Source organism: Rutidosis leptorrhynchoides, chromosome 7, assembly GCF_046630445.1.
Source record: "Rutidosis leptorrhynchoides isolate AG116_Rl617_1_P2 chromosome 7, CSIRO_AGI_Rlap_v1, whole genome shotgun sequence".
NCBI classification, from domain to species: Eukaryota; Viridiplantae; Streptophyta; class Magnoliopsida; order Asterales; family Asteraceae; genus Rutidosis; species Rutidosis leptorrhynchoides.
The window spans coordinates 67,043,457-67,067,614 of NC_092339.1; the positions used below are offsets into that span (position 1 = coordinate 67,043,457).

General features: G+C 34.0%; 1 protein-coding gene across 1 annotated transcript; it reads left to right on the forward strand.

The window, feature by feature from the left end:
- Positions 1-14,859: 14,859 nt before the first annotated feature.
- Positions 14,860-17,602, forward strand: LOC139857747 (cyclin-A1-4-like). The gene is made up of 10 exons (XM_071846585.1): positions 14,860-15,161; positions 15,363-15,720; positions 15,818-15,954; positions 16,051-16,143; positions 16,249-16,382; positions 16,479-16,554; positions 16,643-16,753; positions 16,893-17,042; positions 17,152-17,286; positions 17,375-17,602. The coding sequence occupies exons 1-10, from the start codon at positions 14,997-14,999 to the stop codon at positions 17,444-17,446; spliced, it is 1,431 nt and encodes a 476-aa protein (XP_071702686.1). The 5' UTR covers positions 14,860-14,996; the 3' UTR covers positions 17,447-17,602.
- Positions 17,603-24,158: the final 6,556 nt, after the last annotated feature.

Below are 24,158 nucleotides of genomic sequence, written 5' to 3' on the forward strand. Positions count from 1 at the left end.
TAGTAACACCGCGGGCTGTTTTGGGTTAGTTAATTAAAAACTATGATAAACTTTGATTTAAAAGTTGTTCTTCTGGGAAAATGATTTTTCTTATGAACATGAAACTATATCCAAAAATCATGGTTAAACTCAAAGTGGAAGTATGTTTTCTAAAATGGTCATCTAGACGTCGTTCTTTCGACTGAAATGACTACCTTTACAAAAACGACTTGTAACTTATTTTTCCGACTATAAACCTATAACTCACCAACATTTTTGTTGACGTTTAAAGCATGTTTATTCTCAGGTGAATACTAAGAGCTTCCGCTGTTGCATACTAAAATAAGGACAAGATTTGGAGTCCATATTTGTATGATATTGTGTAAAAAAACTGCATTCAAGAAACTGATTTCGATGTAACATATTTGTATTGTAAACCATTATGTAATGGTCGTGTGTAAACAGGATATTTTAGATTATCATTATTTGATAATCTACGTAAAGCTTTTTAAACCTTTATTTATGAAATAAAGGTTATGGTTTATTTTAAAAATGAATGCAGTCTTTGAAAAACGTCTCATATAGAGGTCAAAACCTCGCAACGAAATCAATTAATATGGAACGTTTTTAATCAATAAGAACGGGACATTTCAAAAAATGGCCACAAAGTTGGACCAAACCTGAACACGTTCATTTTTATAATTTGATTTCATGAAAACACCATTTTAATCATAACTTAAGCTCCGGGAATCGAAATAACATGAATCCGGAGTCTAAAATTAATGTCTTGATGAGAGAAACACATCTAAATACTTTAATTTAACAAAAACATCAGTTTAGTTTACATAAATGATCAAATACTCCGTTGTCCAAAATCAATCAAACCGAAATCATGAATTAACGAGTGATTCTACGCATACAATCAATAATCCAACATCATACAAGCACTATACTATCATAATAACATATAAAAACAGAAAAATTAAAGAAAAATCAAAAAGTTAGGGTTAGGGTTTATACCCTAATCAAGAATCAAAGAATATGAACGCGTAGAGATCGTTGTGTAGAATCCGATTATATAAACGAGTGCTTGATCCAAGTATTATTTTTGATGAAGATGATGATGATGGTGTGAGGTTGGGCGACGGCCAAGAAGGGAGGGAGGAGAGGAGATGAGAGCAAAATCTAAAATTAGGTTTATTAGAATGTGAAGTAGTGTAAAAATGAGAAAAGGAAAAGGCACTCCCCCCCCCCTCTAAGGGGTTCGGACAATTGGGTGCATGGGGGTGGGCCCCATGGCCCAATTTTGTTGTCTGATTAATTATTTGTGGCCCGAACACCCGATCGAAGCCCGAAACGCGAAAACGCTACTATGCGATTAATAATTCGGAGAGATAACAAATACGAGACGAATAAAATATATAAACACTATATATAATCATGTGACATCAAAATACCATATTTAAAATAATTTGGATTTAAAAATCCCAAAAGTTTGGCCGTTAGTTTGAAAACCGAAAAGGTTCGCCGGATAGAAATCCATGACACGTAGAAACGTACAAATTTAAAATATGAATACAAATATTCACATAACACATAATAATTAATATATTATTAGTAAAATAATAATATAGGTCATAGAAATGACGTGGCACGAATGACAATTAATGGACGTTAAATAATAAACGGTAAAAGATAACGAAAAAAGTAGGGTCGTGATACCTAATAAATTGTGCAATCTCAAGTAAGGACTGAGTCTAAGATTTAAGCAGACATAGAAATATGTTCAAGTAATTAAATACTAACGTGATCTTCAAAAAGTCCAGAAGGAAAATCTGATAAGTTTATATTTTCAAAGACTAAAAGTGCAGGTACTAGAAATCAAAATCAGAACAAAATGTTTGTGATTAAAGGATTAATGATGTTAAAACTGCAAAAGATAGTTCAGTTCTGATCCCAAGACAAATTTGATTAAATCATCTTCTCAAAAATATGTGTTAACGCTTTGATAGCTGTAGTTTCTGTTCTTCGTTACGTAGGTAAATTGTGAATAGTTTAGTTATCATATTCATGCTTGTGATGTTTGCCATGCTGTTAGTTTAGTATTTTAACTCACCATGATGTTTTGTGTTGCATTTATTGTCAGTTTTATTGCATGATAATTTGAAAAAGCCAAAAATATGTTAGGATGTTTAGTATTTTTTTGTTTGTTTGGATTTTCATATCGTACATAGTTGCATATCAGTTGGTGGTTATTTCATAAACTCCGTATGTGTGGACCATGAGGAGTGAGCAAGTGTGATAGATCCGTACAAACTTAAATGGCTAATTAGTTGGATATTAGGTTATTTGACTTAGTCTAGATTGAAACGGGATCTTGTGAAATTTATAGGTTTGAGAATTCTCTTTACGAAGTTGACTTGAGTTTGTCCGGAAAGTGAAACGTGACAAGAATCGAAAGCTAGAAAAAACGGGACTTAAAAGTTAAATTTTATGTTTTTTTATGCACCCGGACGGTTACACAATACAATCGCACGGTTAAAGCTTGTAACCGCCCAGATACAGGGAAAATAAAGGTTGTTGGGCTAAAGGTACAACCGTACGGGTACACCATGCACCCGCACGGTTGCCAATCTTGTGGCCGGTTACAACCTTGCAACCGCACGTTTAGAACGAGTTTTTGCTGGTGTTTTCTACTTTCTGCTTTCGTTTGTGATTCTTTTCATCTATATCAGGTATCATATAATGCTCTAAATCTCTTGTTATGATTGTCTTTTTTGTTTTATGAACTTTGAATCAATACGATTAGATTTAGGGGTTTTAAACTGATATTGTTGATTGTTTTGTGTTAGTCGGAGGTCCCTAGACATTTATCAATCGTTGTTTCAATGATCAACTCAAGGGTTGAAGGATTTGAGTTTTGAAAACCCTAACAGATACGATGAATACAACCGTACGGTTGCATTTTGCAACCGCACGGTTGAAGCTTCATCCGGGTTACTATTCCATGCAACTGCATGGTTACACAAATGGTTCAAATTTTAAATTTCAGTTGTGAAACCGTGTGGTTAAATCCTGCACCCGTACGGTTACACATGCAACCGTGTTAACTTATCTTGCAACCGTACGGATGCACATCAGAAACCTTAATTTTTGAAATTTTGATTTCTAACTTTTGTGTTTGCGATACTGTGCATATTTATTCTAGATTTAACTATGTCTGGTATTCTTGTAACTAATGTTCCCACTGCTGAGGCTACCGGCACTGGTTTCGGTCGTCCACGTACTGAGAAGAGGTCCAAGAAGACCACAGAGCATAATAATGAACTACAGGTGGGGCCCAACAACAACAACAACATGCTGGCCAATCTGAATAAATGTGATTATCTGGCTGATTATCATGGGATCATGGAGTTTCTCGAGAGGTCTCGCATCTACACGGAAATCTCAATCGATATGCCGGCTTATGTTTCTCATCAACACGAGTTCTGGAAGAATGCTATTTTGTCAAAGACGATGGATAGTGAACGTCGGATTGATGTTTTAAAAAGTACTGTTCAAGGAAGGCTCATTGTTGTTACTGAAGGGCATATAAGGAGGTTGTTAAACTTTGGTGACTCAGTTTAGATGAAGAGCATGTTAAACATGGGACTGGTTAAAAGCTGTCTCCAAAGAGCTGGTTATACTGAGGATTTGACTAAGTCAAAAGTGCTTAAGTCTGGGTTTTGTCCGACTTTTCATTATCTAGCTCATGTTATAGTTCACTGTTTCAGCTCAAGGAGGGAAGGTCATGATGAACTGAACTCTGTAATGCAGTCGGCCATGGCTGCTCTGATTCTGAACTTTCCATTTAACTTCTCTGGCATGGTATTTGATTATTTGGTGGAGAATAATAAGTTTAAATTTGATCCTTATCTGCTATATCCACGATTTCTTCAACTTGTTATCAATTCTCAGTACAATAAGCACGTCAAAGAGGATTCGGATCTCGTGAAGCTGAACGTCATGACAAATGAATTGGTGAGACATATGATCTTTTACAGGGGTAAGCAGGCTCCACCGAATCGTCCGTTGTTTGAACATCTGTTAAAAGCTGACTATGCAGCACGAAACCCGAGAATGTGGAGGAATGACGATAGTGATTCTAGAAAAGAAGATATTGCTCCTGTTCTCACGGAGTCTGATAATGAGGATGAGGTTCGTGAGGTTGGTTCTCAGTCTGTTCGGACTGCTGATGATTTGGACAATTATAGTTTGGAGAACGAGATTAAAATGACAGAAGGTGGTGATTTATTGATGTCTTTAAAGAGGAGAGAGGTTGAGGAGAATGAACCGTTGAGGAGACAGAAGAGAAAGAGTGCTCATATTAGGAGGATTAGTGATTCTACGGCTGATGCTTCAGCTTCTCAAACTGCAACTCCTCGAACTGAGGTTCCTCGTACTCAGCAAACTCAAGCACCTCCGGTGCCACCAACTCAATCAACTCAACAAGTTCCACCACCACCAGATGTTTCAACTCAGGCTGGGAGTTCATTGGCTCTTTCGACTACTGATCCTGTCTTTGTTAATCTTCAGACAACTGTGTTTGGCTTGATTAATAAGATTGATGATATTACTGCCAAGAACAAGGAAAAGAAAAAGGAGGTAAATGAAATGAAAGATAAAGTTAATTCCTTGATCTCGGAACTTAAGAAATCAAAGAAGGAGGCGTCTGATCTTAAAAAGCTAATGGAGAAACAAGCCAAAAGGATCAGACGGTTAGATCGTCGTGATTGAAAGTTTAAAGGAAAGTTGGAAGCTGATCCCCAAGATGGGACAATTCGTTTGAAAACGGAGATTGATGATGATCTTCTATCTACCGAAAGCGAATTCTCTTCGGATTCCTCATCTGAGGGGACCGAGAATGTAAGTCAGATCCAAGAGGTACTTTTTCCTAAACCTCTGTCTGTTGATATTGATAAGGTAACATATTTTTTGGATAATCAAGGTACAGTGATTAGCTCGTTGAACTACGATGTGGAGGAGGGGGAAATTGTACATACAATGACAGATGAGGAGGTAGCAAGGATGTTTGGTATAGAGGTTAATTAGTTAATTGCCGCAGAGAAAACACTGAATACGGATGGTACACGTAGAAACCGACATACAGGTGATGATAGTGCTGAGGAAGTTATCATTGGGGATGCTTCTAATGATGAAGAAACTGTTGATAGTGTGGAGGAGGACTTACCAGAGTTTGCGGATCTATTCAAACAACAGAATGATGAGTTCTTGAATCGTAAGGTTCATGAGAAGAGAAATACTGAGGAGGGTGAATCTTCAGGTGTGAACAAAGAAGGTAAGAATCTTGAAACGGTGAATACACAAAAGAATCAGGAATGGAGAGAATATCAGAAGTCCTGTAAAAAGACGTGGTTCAAGAAGATACCGTTAGAACCGAAGTACAAGTTATATTATGATCGAACAAGCAATGTTACAGGTGGTAAGATTCTCAGCTGGGCATATTTGAAAGATCTGAATTGTTTTGCGATTAGAAGGGAGAATGTAGTGGATTATTTTAAACATGTTGTAGATCTCAAAACGTTACCATATTTCGAGATGATGGAACTGGCACGCTTACCATTGTTGTACAGGGAGACAGATGGTTGGGGTGAGTGGATGCAGTTCAAAATCAAGAAAGAGTTCAAGTATGGTTGGTCTGTGTTAGAGCCTCAGTTTCCGAAAGTTTCATATCGTACTGATCAAGCTACGGGAAACAGGGTTCGAGTTGTTAAGTACAAGCGTGTGAGGACAATGAGGTATACACCGGTTCGTAAAATGCCACAGAATTTTGGAAAGAGGTTCAGATGGTGGTATTATGACGGGCGATCTGAGGAAGCAGTGATATTGCTGGAATCTAGTGGAAGCTTGGACCAGATCAGGATTCTCGATCCAAGGTGGACTCGAAATCTTTGCAAGGAGGACATCAAGATGTTGCGGAGACACCCGATTTTCCATGAGCTGCAAAACATGGAACAAGCCATTCAGTTCAACAGGGCTGTTCGTACATGTTATGCTTTTGATATTCACGCGTAAAAGTTTATTTTCAGTTAATAAACTGTCGAACTCTGGACTTAAACGTTTTATTTTTATTTTCATTCGATATGGTTGTAATAACATGACGTGAACGTTTTATCTGTTTGTTATTAGATTTGCTTGATTGCGTGATTGTTTGTCTATTTGCAGGTGAAAGTAATTTTATTGATCTGTTTTAATGAACTGGGTCCTAGGGGGAGTTTGTTGGTGCATTATAGTCCCCAAGTTCATTACAATCAAGTTGGAATGTTTTAACATTTAACTTTCACTGTTGGAATGCAACCGTACGGTTGCAGGTATACAACCGTACGGGTACACAGGGCAACCGCACGGTGGGGTGCAACCGCACGGTTACACATGCTGTGTATATATAAAGAGAATTACAGGTTCATTGTTAGGTTAACGATCCTAGCCGTACTAAAACGTCCAAATTGATTCCCTGGTCATCTAGCATTCATCTAGGTCATCTTTAACAGCCTAAAGTCGTTTATTACCTAAAGATCAAAGTATTGTTGTGTGTTTTGAGTATAAAACCATATATCGAGATTTTCCGCACTCGATATAGAAGATTAGATCGTTTAATCTTGTTTACACGATCCTACAAAGACATCTTTGGGTGGAATTCAAGGGTAAAGGGCAGCCTTGTGTGCAATGTTGCACCTCATTGGAGTCGAACTCCTGAACTCTCACTAAAAGAGGCAGACGACTACCACATGAGCTATCAAGGTTAAATAAGGGATATTAATAGGGTAGTGATATATCCAAATGCATTTTTGATAAATCCAAATAAAAGTACTAACATACCCTTAAATGATAAGTATACAGATTTTGATGTTAGAATTTATTTGAGGGTATTTTGAGAAGAAAGCACCAAATATATGTGGATCTATCAAAATTGAATTTGGAGATATCACCTCCCATATTAATCTTGATCCATAGTAAAAGAAGTCTCCATACGTTACATGATCTCATAAATTAGATGTTATTTACGAAATTGTTTGAAAATGATTATAAAATTATAAATTATATATACGATGGTGTAAATTAGATATTAACACCTTAACTGAAGTCAACAATTTGTTTGGAACTTTTGATCACACCAATTAATTGGAGTATAGTCTAACTACTCTTTAAATTAATTTTTTATGCATATGATAAGTAATTAGATAGTCACATTCAGTTTCATTTTGTTTATGTATCTAGCTGACATCGTGTATCAACTTGTCGACTTTATATGTACGAGGGGGATGGGCTTATCGATATTAAACTAAAAAAATCCGACTTAACGCCAATTAATTGGATGTTTGTAATAGAGTAGTTTACTTTTTGTAGTTTAAAGCCATTTTCCCTCTACCTAACCCACTTATATTTAGTACGAATTATAAACGAATCTATCTAAAAGTTATACTTATTGCATACTAAAAACAAGAAATAATAATAAATACTCCGTATGTAATCAGTTTCGTATTCAAATTTCATTGGAAGCATAATTTGTGACCGTAAAAAAAAAGTCAAAAATAATTACGGAATATCTGAATATGTCACGTATATCAGAGTAAAAATATCTTCTTTGAATAGTAGCTTAGTCCTTAGACATGTTAAACCTTCGAACAAGAAATTTGATAATGAGTGTTTTGGTAGGACTAATTTGTAACTGAAACTCAAACTTATTTTTTTATAAGTCTGTCAAAAATAGCTTAAACTTAAACATATGATTTTATGTAATAAATATTCAACACATGATACCTTCTGCCATATATTTTATAGAACAACAAATATTCTAAAGACAAAAGTCCGAGTTACTCTACACCAGGGTAAACTTCATTTTCAAGTGAAAAATCCAACTTATATTGCTTAAAATGCAAGTAGGTTGTGTTGTTTTGTAGGTCGTCTTTCTTAAGTTGTGTTCGTATATTCCCGGGATCTCATTTTTAGAAGACAACCGAGACGAGATGTCCATCTCCTGAGATTTCTCAGTCAACGGGGTCAAACTTAGTCAAAGCCACGATTTCTCGGATGTTTTGCTCATTTCTCGAATTTTCTCATAAGATCTCGTAATTTTTCAGATTTTCTCACTCATTTCACAGATTTTTTTTTGTAAAATCGCGTAATAATGTACATAAATATACATATATATATATATATATATATATATATATATATATATATATATATATATATATATATATATATATATATATATATATATATATATATATATATATAAATTTTTACTAAAAACACTAACAAGCCAACGTAAGTCAACGTCCGAGATCTCACCGATATTTTTTCGAGATGCCGAGATCTCCCGAAAAAATGTCCAAACGAGATCTTCCCGAGATCCGAGTTCTCCAACCTTATATATATATATATATATATATATATATATATATATATATATATATATATATATATATATATATATATATATATATAATACTCGTATTTCAAAAATAAAATAGGGAATGGCTAACTTATGTCCTAAGAGCATAAGATAAGAATCATTAATCACACTTAAAGCTTTCTAAATATAATATAATATGCATTTAATGAACTCTTTAATTTCCATATATGTAATATGTAATCATATTAATTACAAAATATGTTATTCATGGGAGGTTTTGTATTAATAAATGATTTTTATCTCATGCCCTAGGACATCAGTTAGAAAATCTCAATAAAATATTGCTTATACTATTCTTTGGTTATTAGTATTTGCAGAGCATGTAGTTTAGGTGGTTTCGGGTGGTGTTTGTAAATTTGTTGAGCCAACTTCGATACATGGCTTATTTTTTATTTTTTTTCCTTTTTATGTTTGGTGACATCATTATAACGTTAGCTATTACGAAGTATTTTGTTTATCTTCCTCCTTTTTCTTCTTCTAATTATTTAACCTAAATTATTGTACTCTGGCTTCTAGTCTAGATTTTGTTCTTTCAAAATTCTTTGTTTTTTTAATCTAAGATTTTTTGTTACCCCATTAATTAATATTTATACAGATGTACACGTATGTAGCCTATTACCTTTTATATTGAGTGCTTTTAGCATCTAATCAAACAAAACTAGTATTTTGTTTCGCGCTGGGCAACTAATAGCAGGCTACCTCAACTCGTTAATTCTATAGGCTATAGCCCATGCAAATTTAAATGATATTATACAATTAAAACAGAGGCGAAGACAGGGAGATGCATGTGGATATTTTGTATCTCCCAACTCTTCAAATAAGCAAATTATAGTGTGTTTAAAAGTTGTATATAGTTGTCAGAATCCCCCAATAATAAAAACAAACATTCCTTAAATATCTTATAGTTACGATGTATATATGAAAATTTTATGTTGATATTTAATTTTTGTAAAATACATCCTCTATACTTAAATCCTAGCTTCGCCTCTGATTACAAATAAACTTATCTACAAGACTACAACACTTGGACGTTCCTAGACATTTATTGTTTTACATTATCAGTAAGTATTTTTATTTATATTTTTATATTTATGTTTATGTTTATGTTAACATTAAAACATTATCCTCATTTGGTTTTCATAAAAGTTACTAACATATGTGCACGTACGTATCAAACATACTTTAATAACGCACGAATAAACGTGTAATCGTACAGATTCTATTGCTTGCATGGTATTGACTTATTGAGTATAGAATAGTGTAAAGAACCGGGAGAGGTACTTTGTTACCCGATATATAGCTTGTTATTTGAGACTTAAGAACCTTTTGTGGAGACAATTTTTATTGGCTAAATTTTGGGTATTGGCCTAAAAAAAAAACTAAAGCAAAAGATGAAAAGGATACTGTTGGTGCATACTTGTAATCCCTAGTTCGTAAAATGTTTATGTTTAAATTCAATCATGTAATAACGATCTACATTGTAATTGTGACTATTGAACTTGTGTGTGTGCACATTAACGTTTTATTTCAATAGTTAAACTGTCTACATAGTCGACTGACTGAGTCTACTCAGTTGACCGACTGAAGACACACAGTCGACCGACTGTCTCGATCAGACATTCGGCCGAATGTGTCTCGTATCAGTATATATACGGGTTTAGGCCTCATTCGTGAGGTTACTCATTCCTTTAACCCTAAACCGTGTCCTTTCGTTCCAGTCGTTCCTTATACCCAATACCTACCTAATAACACTGCTAGGAGTCGTTCTAATCTAGTTCTACACCCTAGGTTTGATTCATTCAACCCTGATACGACTCATTATTTGATTGATCCTCGTTTAAGTGTTTTCCGCCATTAGATCGCGTCACAAACGATTCTAAGATCCTTAATAATTCGCCTACAGATGCATGTTTATCAAGTATGTGTATCTGTCAAAATGATAGCCGGAGCCAGTTGCGATATTAGGATATCAAAATATAAAGGGATTCTGAAGTGAACTAATTATATTTAGGGGTTGGTTACCTTCATAATCAATAGATCTTTAAAATAGACAAAATTACGCTCGTCGTCCTTAAACTTGTATCCAGTCTTCTCAGGTCGTCCTTAAACCTTTTTTTTTGCTGGCGTCGTCCCTGAACTTGTACTTTGTAACTCCGGTCGTCCCTCCGTCTACATTCCGTCAAACTTTTATGTTAAACTGACTCATGTGCAAATCATGTGAGGGTATTTCAGTCTTTTTATCATTTTCTAAAATTATTCAATTTAATTTATCTTTTATCTTCTTTTCTCTTTGCTTCTTTCAAAACCCATTTTATTCTTTCTATTCCTTCTTTTTCAATCCCCATTTTATCTCTCCTCATATCTTTCACCTTTCAAAATTAAAATCAATCCTCCACTTTTCAAAATTAAAATTAAAATTAAAGGCAGAGTTTAGGACTAGGAATAAATCAATCCTCAACGCTTTGTTCATACAAAATTATGGCCTGCAACTAAAAAAGGCAAATCGTGCACAATTCGTATAAACGAAATCCATAAACCAGCTGTAATTACTTGTATGCTTACTCACTAACTACACTAATTGCAGCTCAAAGAAGGTAAATACCTTATTTATTATTGTTTTATTTTGCTTTTTTTTTTCCTTAACTTGGTCCATCTTCCCCAACCACATTAGTAGGTCTGACTTTTGAAGTTACTGACTTTTTGTTGCTTCTATTCTCAATACTTGCTATTTCATATAACTGTGCTCAATCAATTCTATTAACGATGAATTAACGAAGGAAATTAGTGAATCTCATGCTTAGATTTAAACCTCCCTTTAGGATTAGTTATTAAGGTCGATTCAAATCTCGATGTTTGTAGGTCATTCGGATCTGAATTCAAACCCGTAGTTCACCGGAGTTGAGAGTTGGATGTTGAAGATCGACGGATTTTGTAGTTTGTTTAGATTAGATTTTTGTGTTTTGAGTTTGTGGTGTGTTTGATTTTGTATTTGGTGTGTTTGATTTTGTCTTCAAAGTTTAGTTTAGTTTAGTTGTTTTTGATTTGGAAAGAGAGAAAGTGGGTTTGATTTTATTTTTAAAAGATGAAGGTGATTTGCAGATGCAAATGAAACGTATGAGTGGATGAAGATGATGAATGGATGTTGCCTTGCTTTTAGATTATTATATGGGGAAAAGAAAAATAAATAAACTAAATCATTTAATTAAGATAGGACAAATTGTCAAAAATACCCTCATGTGCTTGGCACATGATTAGATATAACAGAAAAAACAAACGGTGATTAGACGAAGGGACAACCGGAGTTACAAAGTACAAGTTCAGGGACGACGCCAGCAAAAAAAAAAATTTAAGGACAACCTGAGTAGGCTGGATACAAGTTCAGGGACGACGAGCGTAATTTTGTCTTTTAAAATATATGATTTTTAAGTAAAATTTGGTGGTATTTAATATATAATTTGAAAAGTACTCTTAAAAAAATTTAAAGTATTAGGTTCCTTAAACCCTACACCAATACGTAGATAAGCCAGTCAGAGCTTAACTTTGAAGTCATTAGCTAGATATCATATTCTTATAAATGTTTAATAAAGTAGTTGGCGTTTAAAGAATTAAATTGACATAAAATGATAAGTACACAGGGGCGGATCTATAGACTTAACACCGATAGCACGTGCTACCAGTGAAATACGTAATCTAATGGAAATTTTTGGGGGCTTTTAACAAGTTACATCTCTATCACTGGGTAGTGTAAATTTTATTGAGTGACACGACTGGATGGATATGAATGACTAGTTTATGAAATTTATTGAACAAAATATAAATCTTTTACTTGGGTTTAATAGAAGAAAAAAGTTGTAGAAGATTGGTTGTCCGGAAGAAGATGCATTTGGGGAATATAATTGTATTGTGGACCCACGATACTTTCACATAAATAAAATACGGAGTATACTTTTTGTTAGTTTTCACACAGTTTACCTCCCTTCCTTTCAACAGATTGTCGATATTTAACTCTACTGTTATATAAAGTGCAATTTAGCTCCTCATCTTTTCTAAATTAATAATTAATAATTTTAGGGACATTGTCATATATTTTTAGCAAATTTTATTTTGAATTATTATTATACAAAAACTCAAATCTTATTTTACCCCCAGTAATTGATTTAACACTTTTTAAAATATTTATTTATTTATTTTATAGAGAAACACAGATTATTAACTATAAAAGAAAAAGATTCAAATGATCTAATTAAATTACATATTGACAAGATTTCTTCATTTATTTGATTATTTATTGAACACAATATTAAATAACAATGCCCAAACTCTACAAACATCAAACATACAATTGATACAAACAAATTAATAAAGCAAACACACAATACTTGTGGTAAGAAAGTAAACAAAAAAAAGACATTTTAGAACTAATAAAGAGGAGGGATTAAGAGTTCATGACTCATAAAATCTGACATTTACGGGTCCAAAAATGTCCAAAAAAAGGTGATTCGGGATTTTTTTTTTTTTTTTTTTTTTGATATATCAATGACACCAGCGATTAACAATTCTAGATCCGCCACCGTAAGTACACATGATAATTAAATTAAATGTACTTTTATAATGACATCTAAACACGCATAGAATAATAATTTGTACATAATTGTTAGTTATTTATTTTATGAGGACAAATGTTTAATTGTACAATTGTTTTATGAGTGTTAATATTAGCTTCAAGCGTTTGTCGTTACAAAAATAGTAAATAAATAATATTATGAGTATTTTTGTTCCAATTACAAATTTGTCAATTTTATATTGTGTGTGACTTTGGACCTAGGACTTACTTTAAAGAAAGGTTGGGCTTTTAATTGGGCTATTTTATAACAAAAAAAAACCCATAAAATGAACAAAAATCATATATGCGTGGTGGGTTGCTGTGTTTTACGGAATTTTTTTTTTTACCACTTGTTTTACAAGCCGAAACATCTTTTATTCACACTAAGAGTGTCTTTGACACACTAGCTTATTGAAGTTTATATGGATGCTTATAAGAGCTTAGCTTATTATTTTAATTAACTTTAAGTCAAAAATTTTATTTAGTAAATATAAAAAATAGAGCTTATGAAAATAATAAGCTCTTAAAAAATAACTACTCATATTTTTTTTGAACGGAAATCTTGTATCAGTGTATCATTTATTTTAACGACACTCATCATTTGCACATACACACGCGTTTGGGAGGAAACCCGAATCGCATTACAAGAACCCGATCCTTTAACCATCCCGAGGGGCAGGCGGACTGGGTTTGAATCCTGAATGGATCCGGGAGAAAATCCCCCTGGGGTCAATCTGGGTATCCATATTTCAGGCAGATTAATTAATAGGATGAGGAAAGTGATGCTCGAACCCATGACCTAACCCCCAGTCCCAACACACAATGTGAAGGGAATGCCGTTGAAGCAATGCTTCGTTGCAAATAACTACTCATATTAGCTTATGAAAAAAGTAAAGTTTATGAATCGAAAAATAACATCCAACTAATTTAGCAAACACTTATAAAAATAATAAATTTCAGCTATCAGCTTCAAAAATAAACTTCAGCTCCAGCTCCAACTAGTTTCATCCAAACACAACTCAAAATTTGAAATTTCCTTAAATAAAGTTACAGAATGACATTTGAAACCTCACAGTGAGGAAGTTTAAAAATACACTCTCTAGTACACCTTCAAAGAGGGTCATGCAAGTGCAAATACCCTGTTAAACATTTCAAATTCCAATCACATTTCAAAAAATCCAGTCAAGCAAGCAAACAAAATCCACCAATTGATTAACTATGACTTCTAAACTATTCTAAATAACTATGACTTCTAAACTATTCTAAATAATTAAAAAAGTATTTGAACACAAGTAAAAAGCAAGCAAACAAAATCCACCAATTGATTAACTATTGGAGTAAATATTAAATATGTTGACAAAGTACCAACGTTCAAATTCGATTTCAAAAAAACCCACATGGCAAAAAGAGACACGAAACAGAAAAGGCCCAATATTCAACATCATAAAAATCACTCCTTGTGAAACCCGACGATGGTATTTAAATTTATAATTTACTCCCTTAACTTTAGATAATTCCACTGATGGCCCCTCTTCTACACACAATATCAGAGAACAGACAAGAGACCTATGGGGCCCATTTGTTACTCCGCTCCTAAAATGAATACGTGGCGTTAATCCAACGGCCAGGATTAATCTGATTTCAAATCACATTCTTTCCCCGCCTTCAAAAGTACCATTATTAAATAATAACACCATTTTCTTTATTTTGTTTCTCTCACTATGCTTTTTTAAATTTGTTAAACCCTTCTCTGTTCTGACAAAATAAACGGATACTTTGATTCAAAATTGAAATGAAATTGAAACTGAAAGCATTCAATTGGGTGATTTTGATTTTCTTGATTTCTCGTGAATTCAAAACCCCCAAATTCTAGGGTTTTGTTATTAGGGTTTCTTTCTTATTTCATCATTTGTAGTTTCTACTAGAGATTAAGTGATGTCTACTGTTGCACACAATCGGAAAACGACGTCGTCTTTGGTAAAACGACATGCGTCGGAAAATGTCGCCGGAAAATCGACGGCGGTGCCACCGGATATGGCCAAGAAACGTCCTGCTCTTGCCAATATTACGAATCAGAAACCGAGAAACGCGTCGATTTTGGTATGATTTAATTTTGTGTTTTTTATTCTTTGAATTAAGTGTGTTTGATTTGTTTTGCTTTACTTTCATGCTGTTAAAAGTTAATCATTATTATTAATTTTTGTATCCATTATATTTTGTAATATAGTGTAATTCATTATATTTCGTATCCAATAAATTTATTCATTTAACTATTTAACTATATCAAATGTACTTGTTCAGATGGTACCAAGTGTGTCGAAAATTGTTGATTCGAAGAAAGGTTCTTTAACTGTCAATGGTAATGGGATCTTTACATCATCTGTCCCTGTGAAGTCATCTTCTTTAACGAATGCATCAAATGCGAAAAAAGATGTACCGATATCAACAATCATCGTTCCTCCTGTTAAAACAAAAATCGATGTTTCTCCAACAAAATCGGATGATTTGTCTGTCTCCATGGATGAAACAATGTCTACTTGTGAATCGTTAAATAGCCCAGACGTTGAATACATTGACGATAATGACATTGCCACAATCGACAATATTGAAAGGAAAACGTATTCCAAACTGAATATATCTGATCATGCTGATACTACTGGTATAACATTTAACTGTTCGATTATAAATCTTCTGGGCTACTTTAGTTTTTTTGTTGTTGTTGAATTATTAAGCGTTTTCGAATTGTATGTTTATAGGGAATATGTGCAAAAGAGAGATACTTATGGAGACGGGGGCCGATGAGAAGATTGTAAATCTTGATGTCGATTTCATGGACCCACAGATGTGTGCAACAATGGCTTGTGACATTTATCAGCACCTTAGAGCTACTGAGGTGCATTTTTCATCTTTTTCGAACCTATATATTAAACTTGTACTTGATTATTTTATTTCTTTTGTTTTGGATGTTAATTGTTTATTGGTTTTTCAGGCGAAGAAAAGGCCCGGAGTTGATTTTATGGAGAAGGTGCAAAACGACATCAATCCGAGCATGCGTGCAATCCTAATTGATTGGCTTGTTGAGGTACACCCAAATAATTAAGTATATTTTGGTTGCTCTATTGGTAATTTTCTTATACGTAACACATACATACATTATACATTAGTAATGTAAAAAGGTATGATATAGGTTGCTGAAGAGTATAGGCTTGTGCCCGATACGTTGTATTTGACTATAAACTACATAGACCGATACCTTTCTGGCAATTTAATGGATAGACAACGATTGCAACTACTTGGTGTCGCCTGCATGATGATTGCTTCGTAAGACATTAATAGCATTAATTAATTAATCTTATGATAATGGACTTTTTTCACACTTGGTTTAGATAGTTTAATCGGTTTTAAAAAAAATTCCAGGAAATATGAGGAGATTTGTGCACCCCAGGTGGAAGAGTTCTGCTACATAACTGATAACACATACTTAAAAGACGAGGTGTCTGCTTTGTTTATGCTAATTAGGCTGTGTATTTTTTGAAGGCTTTTTAGCAATTGTTTTTACTAAGCGCATCAACTGTTAACAGGTATTGCAAACGGAATCTTCGGTTTTGAATTTCTTGAAGTTTGAAATGACAGCCCCAACTGTTCGATGTTTTTTGAGACGATTTGTTCGTGCTGCTCAAGGTGGAAACGAGGTATAAGTCAGTGACTTCTACTAGGCTATTAATAAGATAGACCGAACAGGCTGAAAGATGATCATTTCTTCCCTGACTCGTTTTGACCCATTGTCAACTTTATTACACTTGGTTGTTAATATTGTTACTTTGTCGACAGGCTCCTTCAATGCAGTTAGAGTTTTTAGCAAGTTACGTATCTGAGTTATCTCTTTTGGAGTATGGTATGCTCTGTTATTCGCCTTCTCTTGTTGCTGCATCTGCTATTTTCATAGCAAGATTTATGCTTTCTCCATCACAGAAACCTTGGGTACGTACCCATTTATTTATAGATAATTTTTTGTTGGTTTAATCTTCCTTTAATTGTTGTATTAATGATCAAGTTTTGATTTTTTTTTTTTTTTTTGTAAATTTTACAGAATTCAACTTTATGGCATTATACTCGGTACCAACCATCAGATTTATATGAATGTGTAAAGGCTCTGCATAGACTTGTTTCTGAGTGTCCAAATTCTACTTTGCCAGCAATTAGAGAAAAGTATAGTCAACATAAGGTGCGTAAATCTGACTTTCACATGATATAACTTGCAATTATGGTAGATGAACTTTGAATTGATTTTTGGTGTTTCATATGTGAAACAGTACAAATTTGTTGCAAAGAAGTATTGTCCTCCATTGATACCAATGGGGCATTTTGAGAACATTAGCAGTTGATAAAGTGGAAGCAGCAAGAAGATTTCAACGTTCGGTTGGATTGGGATGTAATTAGAATTAAAAATGCTTTTAAAACCAAACAAGTGGTTTGAGAATTAGAATGCTTGTAATTAGAATGGGTTTGAGATCAGATGTTATGTAGTTGATGATGTTATAATCAAGATGAATTTTAATGTGTTACGAAAAATGTGAGAATTTTACCTCCTAGAATTTATTTCCAGTTAATTTAGTTAGCAATTATAAAGATCAGTAAGCTGTTGGTGACTAAAGGCAGAAGTGTTCGGTTGAAAATCACGCCTTAACAACAAACTTGGCAACAATAATGTGATATTAATCAATGTACGTACGGTCTCATAGAAACACCAAATGTTGTTCCAGATTTTTTTTTTCCAGCGAAAAACGGGTAAACTTTTATAGAGCTTCATCAAAGAATGATAACTCCTTTAACTTACAAAAACAAGAACCGAGCATTACTAAACAAAACCTATTCAAAGCTCGAGAAAAACCAATAACAAAGTCGAAAGTCTTAAGAAACTAAACAAGAAATACACGAGGAACATGAAATCCAATCTACCTGAGAACCAGAAGATTAAGATTCATCAAAAGACGACACGGAAGACCGACATAACACGAAACAGAGACGCTCAAGCGTCTTTGATGAAATCGCCGAATACCTCCAACTCTTAAATCACTTGTATCAATTATATAGAATTATTTATACTCCCTCCGTCCCATAATAAGTGTCCTGTTTGACTTTTCAAGGTCTTACTTTCAAAACTTTGACTTCAAATATTTTTATTTGTGTTATGTAGTATTTGATTAAACTTATATGAATGAATTCGGTTTTAAAATGTGTTTTCAATGATATAAGTTTCATCAAATATTATATAACACAAACAAAAATATTGGAAGTCCAAATTGTAGTAGTAAGACATTGAAAAGTCAAACAAGACACTTATTATGGGACGGAGAGAGTAATAATTAACGAGTTTATAAGAAATTATATTACTTTTTTTAATACAAGTGTTCACTGTTCATTATAATATCTACTTCTTTGGAAGCATGTAAGAATCAAAGTGTTGTTTATCTGATAACTGTTAAAGTTAGGGTTAAAGGATATACGTAGTAATTAGTATGAATTAATAGTGAAAGTTAGAGACCCTCGCCATACGCGAGGCCACGTGGCCACGTGGGTGGTGTCACAATTCGCGATTGAAGGTGTCGAAACGCGAGAAAGGAAGTCGAGCTGTTTTGGTGGATCAGAATTGAGTATGTCGCGTTTGGCGACAAAAGATCTCCAGGCGCAACTAAATTTGTGCTTGGCTAGCATGTTTCGGATTGATGTTTCCTTATATGTTTTCTCATGTAAATTGTAAATCTAGCCTTCTGTTTATGCTGTGCACGGAATTTATTAGTGAAAATCTCTAGTTTGCGCACGTGGACTAAACTATTCTCCGTGTTTGAAGTTGGAATATAACCACGTTAAATTCTTGTGTCGTTTATCTTTAATTTATCGTTTTGCTTATTCGTTTGTTGTTTGTGGGTGTAATACCGTTACACTGAGTCTTGTGAGAATTGAGTTTTCATTAACAAGAGTATCGTTAGTTTGGATCTTCCGCTGCCAATTCCTAACAAAATGAATAAATTTGGAAGTTCAGTATACAAAATGATGGACGACATTCATCCACAAGACAATATCTAAAATTAAAAACTTAACGTAACAACATGAGAAAATCTCATATAATAATATAATAATGATTTTCGTTGGAAACTACCCGTCTTCTGAATGGGATTTGTTGGAAACTATATTAAGAGTTCTGTTGCAGAAGAAGATGATTGAGGATGAAGATAAAGATTTAGGTGTAACTAAAATAAAATGGTCTGGTGACTTTTAGATTTGACAAAACATTCAAGAGTTACGGAGAAATGAAATTGAAGATACAATATTACTCTTATGTGCAAGGCACATCACTTTCTTGTCTGGACGAGAAGATGCGAATCGTGAAGGCCTTGCTACCACACGATGTTTACAAAAATCTAATGGTCGTTATGTTGAGAACCTACCGGGTAACATATGTAGACGTAAGGGGCATTTGCATCAAAAATAAAAAGTCTCATACACGCAATATTGGGCAAAGCTGATGGACCTTGTGCTAATTTTGTCAAATATCAACAAAGTGCATGTATAAAAATAAAACTTTTTTTTTAAAGGCAAGTTGTTTGCATCGAATACTCTCATTTGTCACGCACGCAAGCGCTTCAGGCGGAAACTCGAACCGCATTACAGGGATCCGAACCTTAAATCATCCCGAAGGGCAGACGGATCCGACCTGGATCTTGAATACGAGCCAGTAAAACTTGAGCAATCCGGTTTTCAAAAAATAAATCTCACGGATATTTTTAAGGGGAGAGATTCAAACTTGAGAGCTCCCCACCCTATCTCAATAAACAAGTATAGAGAGGTGAACCAGTGAACAATAACGTGGGTTGGAAAAAATCAAATGGTGTTAGGTTTATATATAGAGCAGCTTTTAAACACTATCGAAGAGCACGTAGGGACGAGTAAATTTGGACTCGAAAGTCTACTTGATCATCAACACGAGAAAATCAAAGACTTTCTCGCTACTAAAGTAATGCCAAGTCAACACCTTTTTATCCCATTTGTCTTGTCAAGTAATCTTGATTTATGAATTTAATGTTAGAATAGAGCATTTGAGTTTAGAAGATATTATTAATATTAATATTAATATTAATATTAATATTAATGACAACAATTGCTTTTTCTTTTCTTTAAAAAAAAAAAATACTATTAGATGAGCATTTTTCTCAAAAAGAGAAAAAAAAAAAGTATACAAAGATTACAAACGATAAACGTCTATGCTCAAGAAACAAAATGACCAACTAAAGCAAAACACAAAAACGAACTAAACTAGCAAGCTATGAACCGAAACGCTAAACACCAAAACAAAACCCAACAACAATGAACCAACAAAGAAGACAACAATAATACAAAGCCTACAAACAAACAAACCGACCCGCCATCTGGCACCGAATTACCCGACCACAAATTTACCCTTGCGAGGCTTGGAGCCCGACTTGGAACTCGAACCATAAACATTGTGACCATTGACCGGCTTGAAAGAGTACGTCAACACGTTCGCCGACCCATCTCCAACAAGTGTGCCCGAAGAAAGAAGGATCAAACCATGCGCCGCTAACCCGTCAAAAAACCCACACTTGCCTTCCCGCCAATATGATCGACATTTGTATCCTCCCTAAACAAGTTATGAACCTCTTCACCAAAATCTAGATCATAATCGTTATCCCAAAAACGAAGCGAAGCTCCCTTACTCTTCATAACCTTTTCACATACCGATTTCTTTGCACAACCTTTAAACGAAGAATTCTTAACCACGGAAAAACCCTATTTTTCTTGTTATGATTGACCCATTCGGTACAAAAACCAACACAAGCAATGTTCGAACAAGTACAAAAATTACGATCCGAGCCCTTACAAACTGCATAAGCAGAAAACGCAACCTTTTCACTTGGAGCAATTGAACTCTCACCAAATGTTTGATTTGTAATGGGACCCGACACCTCGACCTCGATCTCGTGCAGTTACGCTTTTTGTGACCAAAACCTTGACCCCCCAAACCAGCAACAATTTTCATACATTGGAGCCTTATAGGCTGCATAACCGTTGGGGGCAAAGCGTCGACGGCTGCCACTTGATTAAAATCAAGCGACCGCACCTTTCCATATCCGAAACTATCTTCTGCCCGCCATGAATAACTCTATTCAACACCTCTTCATCGACTATTTCTTTTTCAATTTTGACTGTGAATTTCTTTGTTTATGTTATACCGAGTAATATTTATGAAAGTCATATTAATGAAAACACATTTATAACACAATCTACTCATATAATTTTATCAAATACAAAGTATTATATAACACAAATAATAATATTTTAAAGTCGAAGTTTAAAAAATAAAATCTTTAAATAATTAATAGTGAACACTTATAATGAGACGGATAGAGTAATAAAAGTGTGTTATTTTTTTAGGAACAACTTAAAGCATGCATACTCTTTTTTCAAAATTTACGAGCACTATATAATCAAAGTTTTTTAATGGAAAAATGAAAAACCAAACAAGAATAAACCAAACTAAGTGGCAAGACTTGAAACCAAAAAACACAACTCTAAACACTAACGAGAACTCACTTTCTACTAACTAACTAACCAAATCAAATGAAACAAAAATTAACTACCGTATATCACTACTATTTCAACATTTTTTTAAGGCGGTTTTTTTGGCATCAGTAGATCATTTATTTCAACGACCCTCATCATTTGCACGTATCACACACGTTCGGGCGGAAACCCAAACCCGATCGACGGTACCCGGGAACACATCCATTAGGGCAGTGTTCCTGGGTAGAGGTCTGTGAACGAATCCGGTAAGTCCTCCCTATAGGGTCAATATATACCACCAGTATTGGTGTTCAATCGTTTTAAAGAAAATCATTTCATCCCTAAGGATCGAACTCAAGACCTCTCCATATCCCATAACACAAAAAACATGAGGGAAACCGTTAGACTCTGCCCCCGCAAGTTCATCATATTTCAACATATTACATTGTTTTATATTAAAAAAATTTAAAACTAAGATAAAATACTCCTTTGGTTTTTCCTACTCTCAGTTTCTAGATTGTGTTGTTGACTTATCCTAGCAACATTTTATTTTATCCAAGTCAAAAGCAAACTGCTATGAAGTTTGAGAAACGTCATCGATGTAAGATTACGTTTAGACCATTCTTCTTTTTTCAAAATTGTGTGGGCGGATATAAAAAAGGCCTCGTTCTTATTTTTTCAGAAACGCTATCGATGTTAGAGGCTCTAACAAAGTGTTGTATATCAAGTTTGAGATAAAATGTTAAGAGTCCATGTATAAAGTAGTTACTAATCAATATTTTTCACCATTATTTAATGATTTTTATTTCTGGTTGAAACAAGAAAATACCATATTAATCTATTACGTTAGATTTGGGGATGTTACATATGATATAAAAGCGATAGCAAATCGGGATCTTACGAGAATTTGACTCGTGTAGCTCATGCAATACATATCTTGACAATGTAATTCCAACGAAAACGTCAGGAGTTTAAGTGATGATTGATGAAGTTTGCAACTTATATGTCCTATATTAACACAAGTGAAATTTATTTATATACTTTCTGCCTTTACATATCATAAGTATTATTGCACTGATTAAATTGTAATCCCTTGCATCCATTAATTTGCTTGAAATCCAAAGGACCAATAAGAGCGCGAAATGTGGTCTGAAAATCACATATGATTAAAAAAAAAATCGAAATTTATTTTTTCGAAATTTTTTTCTACAATCACATGTTATTCCGCATGTCAATCACACATGATTCTCTGCATTTCAATCACATGTGATTGTAAACCCAATCACATCCAATCACATGTGATTATGCATGTCAAATCCAATCACATGTGATTGTACAATTCAATCACATGTGATTGTGCAGATAAATTTAATGTGTTTTTTAGGAAAAAAAATTTGGGAATTTTTCTTTTTTAAAAAAAAAATTTGAAAAAAAAATTTTGAATTTTTTTCAATCATTTTTTCAATCACATGTGATTTTCACGCCACATGTCGTGCTCTCATTGGTCCATTGGATCTCAATTTAGTTTATGGATACAAATTAATATTCCTCTACACTGATTACCCAAATATTTCAGGTGGTACCGCCTTTGCACATTGACTAGAAATACATGTTGAGAGTGTTACAAGACAGCATTATATACGCGGTAGAATGTAGCAGTTTCAGAAATATAATTCCATTTGCCATAATTGATTGACGATTTAGAGCTATAAAATAGTCCAAGATGAAGACTACAAGTTGATATCCCAATAGAAAGGTTGTCGGTAACTCGCAAGGAATATGTTACTTAGAAATATGACGTATATTTTATTAAATTATGCTATTGTTATGTGCCAGAAATAATAAATCGTATTCGCAACAGAAAAAATGGGCAAATATTGCGCGCGTATGTAATCATAGTTTGTATTGAAAAATTAACTACAGTTACGCACTTACACAAAATAACGCCAGAAAACATTGGTTTATTTGTAATACAGAGTTGTGAAAGTAGCTGACGAGATATAACGAAATAGTGGGAAATGTAATCTAAGTTAAAAATTTCTTGTTGTTATCAGCTCATTTTATAGGCTTCGGAGATTGTGAACGTATTGCGTTCGAGCCTCACTCGAGGGGATTTACCACACGCGATGCCCATATGGATTCGTAGAGGGGTTTCCCCCCGAGGAGTTGTAGGAATATAATAGTTCGTCCATGGAAATGATCGGGTGAGTGGATTCCGACATCACATTCGAATCCCCGTCGGTAACTCCTAACTGCCGTTAAAAAACTAATAAAACAATTGAGACATCAAAGCTGCATCATTGTACATACATTGACCAACCCCCAATGTAACAATTGATACATCAAAACTCCATTTACGCACAGAACACTTACATGTGATAATCCGATGAAAACGAAAGCATCTTTAAATACACCAAACACCTAGACACAACAAAACGAAAAACACCTGACATTCAAGACATTGAAGTAGCCGAAAGCCCGCTACTACTCCTCAAACACACTTAACAACTAAGG